The sequence below is a fragment of the Mirounga angustirostris genome, unplaced genomic scaffold (genome assembly GCF_029215605.1).
Source record: "Mirounga angustirostris isolate CCGP_5_RB_7025 unplaced genomic scaffold, mMirAng1.0.hap1 SCAF_4, whole genome shotgun sequence".
In the NCBI taxonomy this organism is placed as follows: domain Eukaryota; kingdom Metazoa; phylum Chordata; class Mammalia; order Carnivora; family Phocidae; genus Mirounga; species Mirounga angustirostris.
In genome coordinates this window covers 171,220,998-171,238,565 of record NW_026991712.1, presented here as the reverse complement: position 1 = coordinate 171,238,565, position 17,568 = coordinate 171,220,998, and the positions used below count along the sequence as shown (strand labels likewise).

Below are 17,568 nucleotides of genomic sequence, written 5' to 3'. Positions count from 1 at the left end.
CTGGCTCCAGCAGGAAATTTGCTGAGTGGCCTAGCTCTTGCCTGGGAGGCAAGGGATGAGGCATATTTGGGATGACAGTGTGGGGACTGCCCCTGAAACTCACCATCTGTCTTAGTGGTTCTCAACTGGGGTGATTTTGTACCACATGCCCCCCCCCCCCCCCCCCCCCGCCAGTTGCAGGTGACATTTGGCAATGTCTGGAGATATTTTTGGTTGTCACAACTGGGGATGGTTTTGCAGTGTGTAGAGGCCAGGGATATTGCTAAACATTTGACAATGCACAGGACAGCCCCCCACGATGAAGAATTATCCAGCCCAAAGTGTCAATAGTGCTGAGGCTGAGAAACCCTGATCTGTTCCCTTCTGGATAAGGAGACAAGGATTGTAGGGAGCAGCATCACCCAGAGAGATCCACCTGAGTTCTTTATCCCTTCCTGCCCTGCAGCCCAGAACCTAGGATCACTTATCTCTTACTAATATGCTGTGCAACTGTGGACAGATTTAGCCCCTCTGAACCTTTGTTTTCATTCCTTGTACTCAGGGATACTAGAAGTTGCCTTTCCAAATGAGGACCTATCCAAGACTTCCAGGTCTAATGTAGAGATTGTTATCTTAGGGGATCCCAGGCTGTTATACTGATTCATGAGGCACCTGACTCCTTCCATAGGGTAAGGCTTTGTAAAAAGAAAACAACTCTGACTTTTATTTGCGGGGGACTGTTGAGCTGGATCTAGACTCTGCATTAAGGCAGCCCTGTCCCATGGGGTGGGTGGATACTCACCCCAACCTCTCCCACGTCCCAGGACATAGCCACTGCTGAAGCAGTTTTTCTTGCCTCCATGTAAGCAAGCTTTTAACCTGTGTGTGGCCGCACTGGGAAACCTGACTTTATGGCAGATGCTGTGCAGTGTAATCTGCTCACGTTTAGGCTGTAAATTTTCTGTGGTTCCAAAGTGCTGTGGAGTTCACCAGAACACATGCTGTCCTCTGATAATTGAAGTGCCTTAAAACAAAGCAAGGCCTTATTGGTTTGAAATAAACTGTCTTGTGAGCTAGGCTATTTTTAAAAGAAAACAAAACTTAGAGCATATCTCTGATGGAGGGCTCCAACCTACTTCATCCCCAAAGATCATGGATTAAAGAATTAATCCACTCTGTGATCTTGGGCAAGTCCTTTAACTTCTCTGGTCTGAGTTTCATCTGTAAAATGTGGGGCCCAAACTAGATCCCCAAGTCTCCCTCCTACTGCAGCCTCTCACTCAGCTCCTGTGTTTCATGGAACTTAGGGAGGGAACTTAATGCTGCTCTTCCAGGGTGAAAATCACCCCTTCTGAAAGGTGTGGGCGAGCTGAGGAAATGACCCTCTCCTCCCCTCCATAATTACGATTCTCAGATGCTCTCCAAATACCAAATGACTAGTTTAGTTACACAGAGCTGACTGATACTCGTAGTTTAAATCTTTTTTCTTGACTTCAAGGGAGTGAACTGAGTTTGACAAATACAAATGGAAAACCATTCTCTGGCTCTTTCCTCTGACCCTTGGGGACAGAAGATAATTGATGTGTGGTGCAGAGGGTTGCTGGTTAAAAAAAAGTGGGCTCTTCCTCCCACATCCCTCTTCAACACCTGGTTTGTCTCGTTGGGTCTGTTGTCAGCCTCATAGCAGGGGTACTGATTTCCAAGTCTATTGGTTGAAATCTTTTCCTTTTTAAAACCCTCTGGAAAATGCCAGTTTTCCCTCAAGGACTTGTGCCAGGGGTTAATAGGACAATGTAAAGAAATTCACTCTGACCCTGAAATCTCAATTTTTCCTGTTGCAGTTTGACCTAAACAAACAAACAAACAAAACTCTTGTCCTTGAGCCTGACAATATGAAATAGCTCCCCTGGAGCTGGGGGTGGGAGAGCAAGCCCAGGGCCTGGACTGGGGGTCCGCATGAGCTGCTTCCTCTTTCGGAGGGGAGGGAGTGGTGGGGGGTGTCTCCAAAGGATTGCCTACAAAGCCGATGTGGGTCTTAGGATGGGATTATCATGTCCTTCTAAAAGATAGCATTTCATAACATAGCTGAAGGTACACTTGGCACCCTTACCAGGTCTAGAGATTCCCAGTTCAGTAGTCCTTCACCAAAGTATTAGCTGAAATACTTGCCCAGTTTGATACGGTCAGCTTCATATTTGGAATAAACAAACATGAGTGTTAAATTCCTTCTGGGTCTCTACCTTCTGCAGATAATTCCACGTGTGTTTCTCTGCTGTATGTCAGGCTGTGCTTCTGTCTGCTTTACTGTAGTGGTTCCTTTGAAGGTGCTGGTGGAAGTGGAAAATGGAAGGAGAAGACACTTGTTTGGTCATGCCCACGCTGGCGTCTTGCTCTTCACATTCATTGATCAGAAAGGAGTCAAAGAGGTGGCGGGGGGTGGGGGGAGTGGATCGAGAGGCCAACCTGGGTGGTAACCAAGCAGAGGAAAGGTCTTGTGCATGGATCCAGATGGAAAATGGATCCCAGGACCTTCAACCTTCTAAGTGAGAGCCTGACATGGTCCTGTGTATCATGACCTGGCTGGATAGTTCTGTGTCCTGAAACCGTTTTCTAGGAGTGAAGGAACATTCAGACTGAGAAAGCCGCCCTCAACATGTACCTTTGTCCAGAGGTTGGGGAGAAGGAGAAGCAACAGTTATAAGGGTAGGGGTAAAGATGGGGAGATGCTGCTCAAAGTATAGGAACAAAGTGATGAAGCAAGGCCCCGAGGCTTGAAGTGGTGGCGCCTTCCGTGTTTGGTTGGAGGTGCTTACCTTCTAGTGAATCATCCATACACACAGCAGTTTATGTCTTCATTATTCTTTAGCAAGAAATAATTTCCTACTCATATGTCACTTTAAGACTAAGGGCCTTACACTCCCGGTGCTGAGAATGTAGTAGCTCATTGTACATCAGTCCTATTTATGTCCCATTTGGGGACTTGGGGGCTGCCCTTTGACAAACACACAGAAAAGAGATTGATACAGCAAAAGCCATAGAAGAACAAGAAGGCAGGACCGGGGAGCTTGGTAACCTCATGGTAGGCCCTGTTAGCCACGGGGGCTTTGACCTCAATAAGTTATCACCGGCTAACCACTGCCTTTTAGATGTCATCCTTACTAGAATAAATACACCCATGTAACTTGCATGGTGAATCACCCGCCCTGTACTGTGATGAGGGACATGAGTTCTAGGCTGTGGATGACCACACATGGAGCCTGACCCACCGACTGGACACCTGCCCACTTTGAGGGCTTGCCCCCTTTCAGAGCATTACAGCCAGGCCCCTGCTGTGCTCCTCCCTGTTCTCTATGCCCACTTCCCAGCCCCCCAGGCCTTGATGGTCTAAGCAAGACCACACCCCTGCTCTCTACGAACATCTGGTCTCCCTCTGGGTGGCCTGGCAGGTGTTAGTCATCTGAAGCCACAACTCGGTGACTACTACCAGAGTGTGTGTGGGGGGGATCCTTTCCCATAGGTTATTCATCTTCATGATGGTTCCAGGAGACAGAGATGATAGTTCTCCTGTGTTACAGTTGAGGAAGCTGAGGCTCAGAGATGTGAAGCAACATGCCCAGTGTTATACAGCCAGAAAGTGACAGAGCCAGAGTGTGAATCTAGAGTGGGACCCTTGGTTATCCCATTCTGCCCTAATCATAGGATACACAAACTATAGGCTATAAGGGCTGCATGAATGGGGAGGTTTCATGGGAGTGAAGGAGATTGACCCAAGGGTTGGTGTGAGCCCCTCCAAACCTGCCTCGGAAAATTCTTCCTCTTCTCTGAGCTCCCTCCCATCTACTCAGCCCGTTACAGCTTCTGTAGCCCCTTCTCTTTCTCTCCTTTGATCTTGGGAATCATTCTCACAGTTGCTGTTTCTCTGGATGAGAAAACTGAGGCCCACAGGGAGGGCCTGTGCAAGATGGTATGGCAAGTTAGCGGGAGAGTTAGCGGGACTTGGTGTCCTGAGTTGTGCTCTCTACTTTCTGTGCCAGCCCCAGCCCTGCCATTCCCACCATGCTGGTGTTTTCTAAACCCCAGGTGTGACTGTCCCTGCAGAAGGACGCTGGGCTGGGCCCTCTGAGCCCCTCCCCAGACCCTCGCAGCCCCTCCTTTCCCTGGCTCACCCCAACCTACCCATTCCATCAGACTGACTCTCCACAGACCGTGAAGAAGCTGAGAGCAGCTGCACTGATTCCATGTGTTACCTGCATCTTCCAGGCCTGACCAGCAGCATCACCAACAACGCTGGCCCTCCCTGCCTCTCCCCTGCATGCCCTACATTGTTCCTGAGCCCACTGCCCAGGGGAGGAATGTCAGGAAGAGCAGGAGGCCATGGCAGGGTCAAGTGTGCTTATTCCCAGCACCTGACAAGGGACTTGAGCTGTGAAGTCACCCACTTGCCTGAATGGTCCCTGGTTTCATCACAACCGCTACCAGATGGAGCTCAGATGTGATTCAGGAAGTTGGAGTTGGGGATTTTCTTGTCTTGGGCAGCGTTCAAAGTCAGGACCATTTTGTTCTAGATCCCTTGTCTTCTGGGACCTTTCCCCACTCCCCATGCCCCCTGGTGTCAACAAAGCTTATTGTTCTACTTCTTTAGCACACCCAGCTCTGTCCTCCCACCCCTGCCTCAGACCTAGAATTACCTCTTCTCTGGCTGACCTGCCAGAGCTTCTGCTTGATCCTCAGGCCACAGTTTTCTATAATATGCACTTCACTACCTAAAAAGCACAGTGCCGGCTACATCTTTTTTGAGGCCTCCAAGAGGCGGCACCCTTCCCTCCAGGGAACTGAGTAGGCCCTGGGGTGGGGCTGCAGCATAGTTCTTAGAAACCCTAAATCCAGGGAGATTAGCAGGCCCCAAATATAATTCAAAAGAATTGTGTTTTTGTTTTTTATTTTTAAATGACAAAACTTACATGTTGTATAAACATGGTTGCACAGTCCTGGGTGAGTCCATTGCAGCTGAATCTCCTGTGATCCCAAAGCAGGGTTTGGTCTGCCTGTGGGGTGCACCCAGGGATGTACCAGAGCTGAAGCAGGAGAGCCACTGTTAAATTTTCAGAAATTTTGGGAGCGAATTGTTCAAAACAGCCATTACTTAAAAATTAATTATATAAATTTACAATTAAGGTATATTAAAAGCAAAGGTAGCCAATATTCAAAACTCCTCGCTTCCTAATTAATTTACTACGTCATTACTCATCTGTGCTCATGAGGTGACATGCATCTACTCTATCTGTATATAATGGTGCTCTTCTGCACATCTCTTCCTAACATCATGTTGGTAGCTTGAAATAGTCAGTGGTAGGCATGTTTATACCACAGAAACTAGCAAAGGCTATAAATCAGGATCTGATTTATTGTTCAGATGATTGTCTAGACGTAGGAAAGTGGTGGAGAAAATGTTAATAATGCAGAGTAAACTTAAAGTGTATCATTGTAAATAGCACGAAAAATTGAAAATAACCTTTTTCCAGTTCTCATAAACTGCTGTCGAATTCAGCAAAGAACCTGCTACTCTCTTGACAGACAAATGGAATTCTGGTCTGTTTTCCGTTACTTCATTTTTGTCTTACTCTTCAAGGTAAGCGAAAATACCCAGCAGAGCTCCTGTGGTAATGACACAATTGCCAAAACACTGTTAGTACAGCTCTGCCGCATGTCCTGTGTGTTTTGCCACCTGCCTGCCTCTGACTGGCGTGTCCAAGTCCCTTTTCATTCACTGGCTCATTTAGCAAGTAAGGATTGAGTGTGAACTATGTGGCAGCAGTAAACAAAACAGACAGTAAACAAAATCAATGTCAACTCCATAGTATGCATTTTCAAACTCTTCCCTGCTTTGACGCACAAGCTCCCCCTTCTCCGTGTCCTGCTCTTCAACCTTTCGCAGAGGGGGCTGAGCCTCAGTTCCAGGACAGAGTATGAGCAGAGTCCTGTGTGAACAGCTAGGAACTTGAACGAAGGCCCGGAATTGAATATTGAAGTAGCTTTGTGGGAGAAAGCCAATAAGAGGGAAGCAAAATCCGTTTCTTGCGGGTTTGTGAGATGGGATGCATCCTCCGAGTTGGATGATTTTTTAGCTGTTCTCTGTGCTGTGGGCTTGAAGGAGATCTCAGATGAGACCTGTGTGCCCGAAAGGTCTGAAAAATATTTAATATAAGAAACAGCACAGAATAGCCTGCTGATCCACTCCTCTGTTTGTTCAGCAAATACACGTGCTCCCCAGTGCCAGGTGCTTGCAAGCTCCGTGAGCTGCCACGCCTAATGATCCGTGGTCTCTCCCCTTGAGCATTTTCAAACTTCTGGGGCAGTTTATAATCCAGATTGCTGGCCAGTGAGCGCAGAAGCCCATCTCTCTGGAATCCAGCCCCCACAGGCAACAATTCTCTTTCTCCATTCTCCCCCTACTTAGCATTGATCCCAGTTTGTAATGATATATCTCTATATTTGATTGATGTCTGTCTATCTTATAAGAATGGCAGCTCCAGGAGGGCAGGGACCCATGTCTGTCTTGCTCACAGGGCCCTGCATAAGTAGGTGCTCGGGGAAAACTTGAGTAAGTGGATGAAGGAAGCATGGAGGAGGGCGATTGGTGTGGGTGACCGGCCCAGAGGGCATCTGGAGGAAGAGGCTTGAGCTGGCAGGATGCAACCTTCATTCTTTGACTCCAGGCAGGCGAAGCCAAGCCCTTGCATTTGCCAAGACCTTGCCCAAACATCGCCTCCATTGCATAACCTGTCCTTACCCCTTCTCTGTGGGTGGATCTTGGTGACAGAACACAGCAGTTTGCATTACAGCTTTTCTGTGATCCTGAACCTGTCTTGAGTCACAGACCCCTATGCTTATCTGATAAAAAGCATAAACCCTCCTCCCCCAGAATAATGCTAATGGTATGTGCACACATGCACAGTTTTATGTACAGTTTCAAGGGGTTCATGGATTTCAATTCCATCCATAAACCCCAAATCAAGAACCTGCTTTAAAAAATGATTCCCCATAATAGGCACTCCTCCTGTTCCTCTGAGCCCCCAATATCTAGCACGGTTCTTGGCATATAGACTGTACTTAATGTGGAATATTGTGTGGGTGAATGGGTATGTTAAAAAGTGTCCTGATCTGCCACGACCTGTTTAGAATTGAGCTAATAATTCCACTGAAGTCATCAGGGGGAGAAGGGGCAGCTTGAGCCGAGGATGGTAGCATTCTTGAGACCATTGCTCTGTCCCGGCACTGGGAGTATGGTTCTGCCCACATCAGGAGGCCCACCAATGCCGCAAAACCATTTTCCAAATAAAAACTTAGAATATGGTGTCTGACACATTGTCTAATAATGGGACAGAATATTTGAAATTGGGCCTGTCTCAGAGAATCAGAGATTGTGTGATTCTATAGGAACATAACCTAATCCGAGGCTGATTGGGTTGTTCTTGGAGCTTCTTTAATCCTCAGAAAGGGATGGTCAGGGACTAGGCTGCACTCCCCCTGGAGTCTAAGTTAGTCCTCCAGCTCTGGGTAGAGGGGCCCAGCATTGCAGGCTGTCTGTCCTCCACTTCTTCTCCGTAGTCACTTGTGCTGAGTAACTAAGTGAACCCTAGTGGTACCTCTAAATGCTGCCCATCTTCTGCTCATTACTCTCTCCCTCCACCCACCCACCCACCTACCCGCACACAAAAGGTAGTGTGAATCCCTGGCCTTTAAAATGTTCAACTCTGGAGGCTTGATTTTTTTTTTTTCTTTACTTCTGTTTTGATCCCTATTTTTCACATTAGGGCCTTTGACAATGTTGATTTTTAGACACCAGAATATTTCAAAACCATGGGGGAAAAAATCCTACAGTACTAACATTTGTTTGGAGAACAGTTGTCAAGGAAATAGATTTTGCAAAACACTTCCTCCCAGGAGAGCTCTCTCTTTCCATGTATCCCCACGTTGAACATTATTCTCTTGTGCAGTAGTGGTAGGCAAAGGTACCATTGGCAGGTAATTTGTCTAGCCAACATCTAATTATGAATTAAAGCCCTTGCTGGCAAGTTCTCAAGTCGGCAGCCAATGGTGGACGAAGTTCAAGTTCAGCTTATAGTGCATCTGAAACATTCTTGGACTTACAGGAATGACGGAAGACTTCTTGGCTCTGGCTATAGACTGGGGAATAAGATTCTGTAAACTCTATTAGCAGACAATGGAAGCACCTGATAGATGGAGCTGAAATTGCAAAGCGTTGTTAGATTAAAAGAAAAGGTGAAGGCTCATGGGGCAGGGGCTATGACTCAAGCACTCTCATAAGGAGATACTTATCTGATGATTAGAGTGCTGGCAGCCCAGGCACCAGCCAGTGGTTCTTTGAGAATCCATAACTGTTAGACATGCCAACATATGTACGTACTGCTCAGTTGTGATCAGACCTCACAAGCAAGGCTGGCGGGTTTAATTATCACTTGTAAGAACTTAGTGAAGAAAGTGCTGGCCTGGTTAGAGTTATGGCCACCAACACTGGCAGGCGGTTGATTACAGACTTGGTCCGTGCCGTGGAAGCGTAGGGTCCACGTGTAGGCAGGAGGACAGTTGCTGACAAAGAGGCAGAGAGATGGCCGTGTCTCCATTATTCCCATTTGTGTTAGAATCTATTGTACTAGCAGTAATCTTTAATTATAAAAGCTATTACTATGGGATTGATTATCAATATTATTCATTTCTGTCACGTTGCCTGGTAACGTCACTTTGTGCCCCAGACACACATGTTTCTGTAGTTACAGGTTGAAGAAGTGAAATCTTCCTCTCTCTTAGCCACTTTGCCATCACCATATTATAAAAAGCTATTTTGAGAGATAGTGGAGCCCAGTCTATGGCGTGAAAAATGGACCCGGTCTGACGACAGCCTGAATCTTCAAAAAGACTCCATTTTAACCAGAGTAGTTCTTCACGATGCGGTGTGCCTCAGTAGCAAGACGGACGGACGTTCCTAAACAGCTGACTGTTCTCCTCTTTCAGATAACGTTCTATCCAATTACAGACCAATCTTTACTGAGGGACCCATTTTGCACATCCCTACGGATGGCGTCAGATGTGAGATGTTGTGAATCTTTAAGTTTTTGACGATTTCCAGCCCAAGAAGAGATCACTGATGGAGAAAATAGGGCATTAGGTACTGCAGGTAATCTGTTTGAGCCTCTATGAAGTCAAGTTATCTCCATCACCCTGCTGGTTTTGAAAATGCCCCATTAGTGGAAGAAATGGTGGAGCATTATCACCAGAAGTACTCAAAATCCTTCTCCTTAAAGGTCACATTGGTGGGATTTTCAGATAATACTTGGCATTGCTATTTTTTTTTTAAGTGGGAAAGCAGCTCCTCCGGGTCTGGGGAGAGGTCATGTGTTGGGTTTCAGATCTCCAGTTAAGGCTGTAACCCCACAAAAGTGATTATCGCTTAAAGATAATTACATCCACGTTGTTTCTGCTAAACTCTTGAGATGGACTGATTGGTATATTTAAATCTCATCTCCCAGGCATTTGCTAATTATCATAGCCTCATTGGAAAAAAAAAAAAAAAAACTAATCAAATAGCTGTTTAGAGATGCTTTGCGTTTTAAAATTTTGCTGGGTTTATCATAAGAAGAGAAGAAATATGCCTCTGATTTTCCTCTGGTTCTTTCCCTGACCTCAAGAGGGTTTAAACTTTTAATGGCTTAAATAGCCACAGCTTATCACTCAAAAAGCATTTTTGCATTGACATTCTCTGTCTCTTTCGCATCATTTCCATCCCTGCCCTCCTCTGTCCTCCTCCAGTGAAGCTTTCTCACTTAGTGACTTCCTATCTGTGAGGGGACCCTTGGATTCCAAATAATGAGGCTCATACTTTTTATTCATTTTAAGTGGTACCAGGCAGGCCCGGAGTCAGATCTGAGCGTGAACGGTTACTCACATCTTTCTCAGGTGCATAAATAGAACACCAAATCCACAGTGAAAATAAGAGGCATTTCTTCCTCTTGCCCGGAAAGAGACACAAAGAGAGCAGCTTCTGAGGTCAGCAGGTTGAGTAGAAGCCACCCTCCTTAGAAAAGGCACCCAAGACGTTTGATTTTATTAACAGCAGCTAGAGAAGACCCCTCACCCTCCCCCTGCCCCTGTGCCCCCCACTCCCACCCCACCCCTGCCTCTGCCTGCTGAACTGATACCGTTTTATGTAACTTTTTTTTTTCAGCCATTGTGCTCAGAATTGGGAAAACATGATGGCTTTTCCTTTATACAGAACACATGGCTGTCAGTGACAGAAATCTCACCAAGGCCTTTCTTTTGTAGGGAATGCCTGAAAGGGCCTGTCTTTGAGATTTATGAAAGAGCCCCAGCGAGCCACCATCACCCAGAGTTGTACCTCCAAAGCAAATACAGGGAAGAGGAATTCTGTGAAGGTTTCATCAGATCACCTGTCACGGGCCATCAGTCTGCTTGTCTCCCTCCTGTGAAAGGGTCTGTTTTGCCTGCTGGTTTACCAGGCCCCAGCAGGAAGCCCAGATTGGGAGGCAGCTTAGGTGACAGAAAATCCTGGTTCTGTTAGATGCCAGAGCAGCAGAGCAGGGGCAAGTGAATCCAGTTATTTGGGATGTGTGGACTTGAGGGAGGAGAGAGCTACAAATCCAGCCAGCTGAAGACCTGCTGTGAGCTTGGATTCTGATTGTTCATACCATTCAAGAATCTGTGAAACTCTAAAGATGAGTTTTCTCTCTCTCCTAGTCTATCCCATTAGCTCATCAAGATTAGCGTCTTTTGGTTTTCATAGTTAATTATTCTTTGGTATTCTCTTCCAGGGTTTTGAAATCAAATCACTCTGTCCCGTGTGATTAGGTTATCTTTTATAACAGGACTGCAATAATCCTTTCAAGAACACAGGGTTTCAGATCAGTGCTGTCAAGGAAAATGTCCTGTGTCCCATGAATTTCAGTTTTGTGGGAGTGAGAAAACACCACCAACCCCTTATTATGCATCCAGAAGTGCCACCCCACGTCATCCATCATCACAGACCTAGAGAAATGAAAAGAAAACTTATGTTGAGCTGTCTGATTAATGCAAACTCAAAGAGAGCTTATGGGGTGGCAGCTACTTGGCTTGGTAGGATGAATGAGCTCCAACTACCGAATCATCTTATACCGTGTTTATAAGGCTGAGCAGGTCTGTTTACTGCTTTGGAATTTTCTCTTCTGAGGTGAACAGGTAACCTTATCAGTGGGTTTTGCAAGTCTTTCTAGCCAAAAAAAGAAACTATGTACTTTGGAATCTGCTGATGGAGACCTAAGAGGAAAAAAAGTCAAGTGCATTTCTCAGGCTACACATGGAAAACAGAAGGAGCTTTGTTTTTCAGATACTAAGTAAGATCTCAGCGTAGTTACCTCTTGGGGGCTTTCCTCCACCATCCCCACCCACTCAGTCACCCTCTATTCCCTCACCTTGCTCGGTTTTTCTTCATAGTGCTTATCACCATTCAAAATTACCCGGCTTGCTTATTTCCTTCTTATTATCTGTTTCCCCACACAGGTGTAGGAGCTGTGGTGGCAGGAACACAGGGTACATAGTAGGGGCTCAATACGTATTTTCTGAATGGTGTCAGGGGAGGGGAGGTTGAGGAAAGAACAGGAAGAGGCAAAGGTTGGAATCAGACCTGGGTTTGGCTGTGTACCCTTGGAATAATTACTGAACCTCAGTTTTCTTGTCCATAAAATGGGCATGATACCTGCTTCCCAGAGTAGCCATGGAGGATTAAATGAGATAAAGTATACGATAACATCTGGTTCAGGGACTGGCACATGGAGGTACGTAGTAAATACTGGTTCATTCTCCAAGCCTTGATTGAAACTGTTTTACTGGACAAGAAGCAAGGCCCTTCACTATCTCTGGGTGTCCAGTGGTTCTCTGGCCTCCTTCTTGAGTCCTGGACTGGGATCTCTGAGACCAGTACTGATCCTCTTTGGGCCCCAAGAAGAATCACCAGAGAACGTAGGTGGCCCCACGTGGTTCTACATGGATGTGTTAAGGAGGGGGCCCCAGGGATTCTACACCCAGAGCTTGTCCTCAAGAAATGGCGTCACCAGCTAGAAAACAAGACTCCTGCCCTCCTGGAGCTTTTGTTATCCTCCTTGGCTGAGGGCCTTCCTGTGAACCCCAAAGGCCCTGAAATAGGTCACTTGGGCTCCTTGCTGCCACTGAGGTGCCACTAGCAGTCTTTAGAAGGTGGTTATCTAGGCCGAACCTCCAGATTTCAGGTCGCATCATCTCCCTCGGAGACGTGGCAGCAGGATTATTTATCTCCATGATCTAGTCAAGATCTGTGCAGGGCTCATGTCAGTATTTTCCTTATTTTCACTTAAATCTGTTTTTCTTCCCCTTTCTTTTTACAAAACCCTTAACATTTAGGCAAAAGAATGGGTTCTGCCTCTTTCATGTTTCCAGAGGCTCTAGCCTCTACTGGAGCAGCTTTAAAGCAGGTCATCCATTTCTTCTAGCAGCCTGAGCCTTCAGGAACTGGGAATGTGGTCGTTTCTTGTTTTCAAAGAGAAACAGACCTTAGGATGGGCCACTCGGCCCAGGCACTAGGCAGCAGGCTGGTCCTCGGTTTGATTCTCTGCGTGCTGCACGCCATCCGGAGGTGCCAGTTCAACATTTTGTTCCTTTACTCTTTAGACAGCGGAGCAGCCTGGCGGGGGGGGGATGGAAGGGACACATAGCCTTTTGAATCAGCCAGACCCCAGCTTCAAACACCAGCTCTACCACGCTGCATAGCACCAGGTGTTGGGAAAAGGAGCCTCTGATCTCACCTGGGAGGGTTCTTGGGTGGGATGCGGTGTGCTGGTTAAGAGTGCAGGCTTCCAAGTTGTCCTGTTGCGTCCATGGCCTGGCTCTGCCACTGTTTGCTCTGTGTCCTTAGGCAAGGTAGCTAACCCTCCAGGACTTACTGCATCATCCTGTAAGACAGGGATACTAACAGTAGCCCACCTTGCAGGGCTGGTGTTGGATGAAATGCTTGTGAAGGGCCTAGACCTGCGCTCAACACACAGTAAATGCTCAGCTCACGTCTGCTACTGGATGACAGAGGTAACGCATACAACCATTATTATTACTCATGAGCTGTGTTGATTTCCTCTGTTCGGCCAGCTCCTGGGCTAGGGGTTGGGGATGTTTTGATGAACAGGTCACAGAGTTCAAGGGCAGGGGAGACAGACTTGAAAGAAATTATGACCATGCTGAAGTGTTAAGTATTACCATTGATGGATAGCAAGGGGCTGCAGGAGAACAGTGAATTCCGGAATGCTGGTACCCATGCTCCAGAATATCGGAAGTCCTTATGCAGAAAAGAGCCATGATGGAGAGGGAAGTGCATCTGGAGATTTGGTGGTTTGTTCATTCAGTTCTTCATTGGGAAGTACAAAGGCCCTGAGGTAGTGGCTTCGTCTCCTATACAGTACCAAATCACACAAACCCAGTGACTTGAAACAATACAGATTTATTCCCTTACAGTTCTGGAGGTCTGAAGTTGAAAATGTGTCTCATTGTTAGACTACATTCCTTTCTGGAGGCTCTGGGGGAGAATCCATCCCCTTGCCTTTTCCAGCTTCCAGAGGCACCTACATTCCATGGCTCGTGGCGCCTTCCGCCGTCTTCAAAGCCAGCAAAGGCCAGTGGAGTCTTTTTCACATTTCACCACTTGGACCCTGACTCTCCTGCCTTCCTCCTTTACTTCTAAGGATGCTTGTGAGTACATCGACCCACCTGGATAATCCAGGCTAATCTCCCCCATCTCAAGGTCAGCTGATTAGCAAGCTCAGTTTCATCTGAAACCTTGATTCCATTTTATCATACATATTCACAGGCTCTGGGGATTAGGACATGGCACCTCAGGGGCCATTATCTGCCTACCCCAGGCAGGACGGGGCTGTATGCGTTTGAGGCATTGTCCAGAGGCCCCCGTGGCGGACACACAGAGATTGAGAAGGGTTCTGGGGAGAGGCCAGAGCAGGCCTTTCAAGCCTGGAGCCTTGGGAGGCTCTCCGAGGCACTCACACAGAAGAATGGCATTTAATGATTGATGTTTGTAAAGGATCAGCTCCAGCAGTTGGAGAAAGGAGGGGGGAAGTGGGGCGAGAGAGAAAGCAGGGAGACTGGCTGATGTTCAGGGACGGGGGCCTGGGAGGGGGTGGGGAAGGAGGAGAATTACAGGTGTGTGTCAGAGATGTCAGTGACAATATTGCTGGATGTGAGGTGTGGAGAAGATGACTCTGGGCCTGTTTCCTGATGGGAGGAAAATGATGCCCTTGGACCCCGCGGCTGGCAGTCCCAGGTGCTAATGCTGACCAGGAGTCTTCCATGTGCCGGACACTGCGCTGAGTGCCTTGTGTTGTGATTCATCCATGTGGCACCCATTTGAGGCAGTTATGCAATTGGTCCACTCTATGAGAGGCGGTAGAGGACTGTGGCCAAGAGCACAGACTGCCTGGGTTTGAATCCTGGCTCTGCCACTGACTTGCTGTGACGCTGGGGCATGTGCCTCGGTTTCCTTATATGAGAATGGGGGTAATGATATACTAATGTTATAAGGTTAACGTGAGGATTAAATGAATTAATATATGTGTAAATCACTCTTGACTCATGGGAAACACTGGGTAAGCATAACAGTATCAGTATTTTTAAACAGATGAGCTCATTGAGGCACAGAGAGGTTAGGTATCTTGTCTAAGGACACACAGCTGGGGAGAGCTGGGATCCAAAGCCAGGCTCTCAGCTCCTATATCTTGTCGCCACCTCCTCGAAAGTGCCTTTCAGAGCCGTGGTGAAAATTGTATGTGCTCATACACACAAAAGCCCTTATTATGTTTGGCACATGGTATATGTTCCATAAATGTATGTATGTGGAAGTGCAGTTTCTTTTTTCTGTAAAATGGGGGTGATGACACCCACCCTGTCTCACTCACAGGTGACGATACGGCTCAAATGAGGAAGGGAAAGCACTTTGGAAATGGCAGAGCTGCCTGCACATGGGTGGGTTTTGTACTAAAATCCTGCAGAGGGCCTTGTTGAACCATTTCCCCCTGGAAGTTCACTCACAAATGAGCTGGGGTCTTCCCTGCTGTCATTCATCTCTGTTCTCCACACCCCATCTCCCGGTCCTTCCCCCCACACCCAGTCGGTGACAGAATAGAGGAGTGGGGAGGAGCCTTCACTTTGCAGGCAGGGAGCCAATCTCAATGCAGTGGCAGACCTCAGACTTGCTTGTGATCTTCCCCATCAGCTCCTTTTGTCCAGCTGCAGACTCTGTACCAAGATCAAAAAGGTATCTCATAGGAGAGTGTCTTGCTCATTCTTGCTATCCCTTGTGGCCTCACAGTTGGAGCTCTTCCATTGTTGGGCCTTTGGTAAATCCTTGCTGAGTCAAAGCCACTGGGCAGTCGGTGTTTCTGTCCCAGCATTGCCCTTTCTTCATGATCCTCATGACATGAGCAGCCCAGGGGAGCTTCCCTGTGTTGTCACCATCCTTAGGCATTTATTCAACACGTATTCATGGAGGGCCTCTATGTGCCAGGCACTCTGCTAGGGGATGGGGAGCAATAGTGAGCAATGGAGACTATGTTCTGGTGGGGAGAAATAGATACTAATTAAACAGTCACACAATTAATGTAAAATTCTGGCTTTGATGATCTTCCATAATAGGGGAATTTGACTTGATCCAGGAGGCTAGGATTCCCTAGGACCGAGATGTGAACGATGAGTGGAATTTGCCAGGCAGAAAGAAGAGAGGGCAGTGGTCCAAGGAGAGGTGCTATCATGTGCAAAGGCCCTGTGGCAGGAAGAGGCGTGGTTCTTTGAGGAACTGAAAAGGAAAGCTGGCATGGTTAAGGCAGAGACAGGGAGGATAAACTGAGGCTGGAGGCATGAGTGCGTGGAAATCTGCAGGGCTTGATGAGCTTGATGAGTTTGATCTTTATACCCGAAAGAAGTGTTTAAGTGTGTGTTGGGGGTGGAGTAGAGGTCTGAGTACATTTGCATTTCGAATAATCACCCTGGCTACAGTGTAGACAACGGTGTAGGAGGCAGGAGAGGGGCCCAACTGTAGGCCAGTTAGGAGGCTGCTGCAGGAGTCCCATGAGAGATGGGAGTGCTCCAGATTAGCGTGGTGGTGTGGGGAGAAAAGAATGGAGGGATACTTAGTCGGTAAATTAATAGGGTAGTGAAGATCCTATGGCTGCTTTTTATTGAGCACATATTATGTACCAGCTGCTGTGCTAAAACACTTTTCATAGATTATCTTATTTACTCTCAGGATTATTATAAGGATTATATTCCTGTCCTTATTTTACAGATGAGGAAACTGAGGCTCAGAGAGGTTAAGTCACTCACTCAAGGCCCCACAGCTAGTAGGTGACAGAGCCCTATAGCAGCTTCTCAAAATTTAATGTGCAACCGATCCCTTGAGGGTCTTGTTAAAGTGCTGGGTCTGATTCAGCAGGTCTGGGATGGGGCCCAGGATGCTACATTCCTAACATGCTCACTGGGTATGCCCAGCTTCTAGTCCCTGGACCACACTTTGAGCAGCAAGGGTCTATCTCCAGGGCCCAAACTCTCAACCGAGGTGCTCTAGAACAGCTACAGATGAGGGAATATTTCTGAGACTGCTCGAGTCTGCAACCCCATGGGCAGGATGTGGGAGAGCTGTCTGGACCTTGGATAGGTAGGGAGTGATATCACATTTTTATTTCCTACATTTGCCTTTCAATATCTCAAGCAAACCCAAAAGTGAAAGGGTTAGGGGCAGCACCTCCCCCTTCTACTTTCCACCCCACCCCTCCACCGCTCCACCCCTCAGCACAACCAAATCCCACCTGTGTCCAGCTTCTGAACTAGATCAGGGACTATGTGTATTCAAGGGTGTCTCATTAGCGGTCACCAGTCAGATCATGCTGTGAGGCGCTGATAGATGGAGGTAGATTGAGGAATCTAATACAGATGGTTTTTAGGGACCAAGCTGTCCCCTGTCTCCCTGAACTGTGCTAAAGGGGACAGAAAAGAAAATCAACCCAACATTCTCATCTCTATCTGTCTGGTCATTAGATCCCAAGATCATCAGAGGCCAAAATCGTTTCCCTCTCAGCCCCTGCAGATGGGCCCAAGTGTCACTGCTGGGAGACGCCAATAAGGCTGAGAGTCATGGTGTGAGCACTTGTCCCTAAAGACTGGGAAAATCCATTTCCCATCTTGGCAGCTTTGAGAAGTTGTGACAATGGTTCCGGGTCACTGCCAGGCCTGATCCTGTCTGTGTGTGGGTTTTCTTGACAAAGAGGAATGTTGCACCATTTCAGTGATTACTCCTTCCTCCCCAGTTGCCCCCAAAGAACTTTCCAACACAAACTGTCTCTTAGTTTTCCAGTCTAGAGGCAGGCTGCCAGTTAGTTCCATTTCCTCCCCTCCTCGAATGCATCCTTTCTCTTTTGATTCCGTTGTTCTGGAACCCTTGAGCCAGGCTGGGCGTCCGTGCCTGGGCCATGTGGTGGATTCCAGTAGCTTTTC

General features: G+C 47.3%; 1 protein-coding gene across 3 annotated transcripts in view; it reads left to right on the top strand.

The window, feature by feature from the left end:
* Positions 1–17,568, top strand: part of MAN1C1 (mannosidase alpha class 1C member 1) — a 141,554-nt gene that overhangs the window by 25,985 nt on the left and 98,001 nt on the right. For 2 of the 3 annotated variants that reach the window (XM_064589739.1, XM_064589740.1), the window contains exon 2: positions 13,013–13,104. The exons of the other annotated variant lie outside the window; for it this stretch is intronic. In XM_064589739.1, the coding sequence (XP_064445809.1) occupies positions 13,030–13,104 (75 nt within the window). In that variant the 5' untranslated portion in view covers positions 13,013–13,029. The remainder of the gene's footprint in view (positions 1–13,012; positions 13,105–17,568) is intronic. 3 annotated transcript variants of the gene reach the window in all.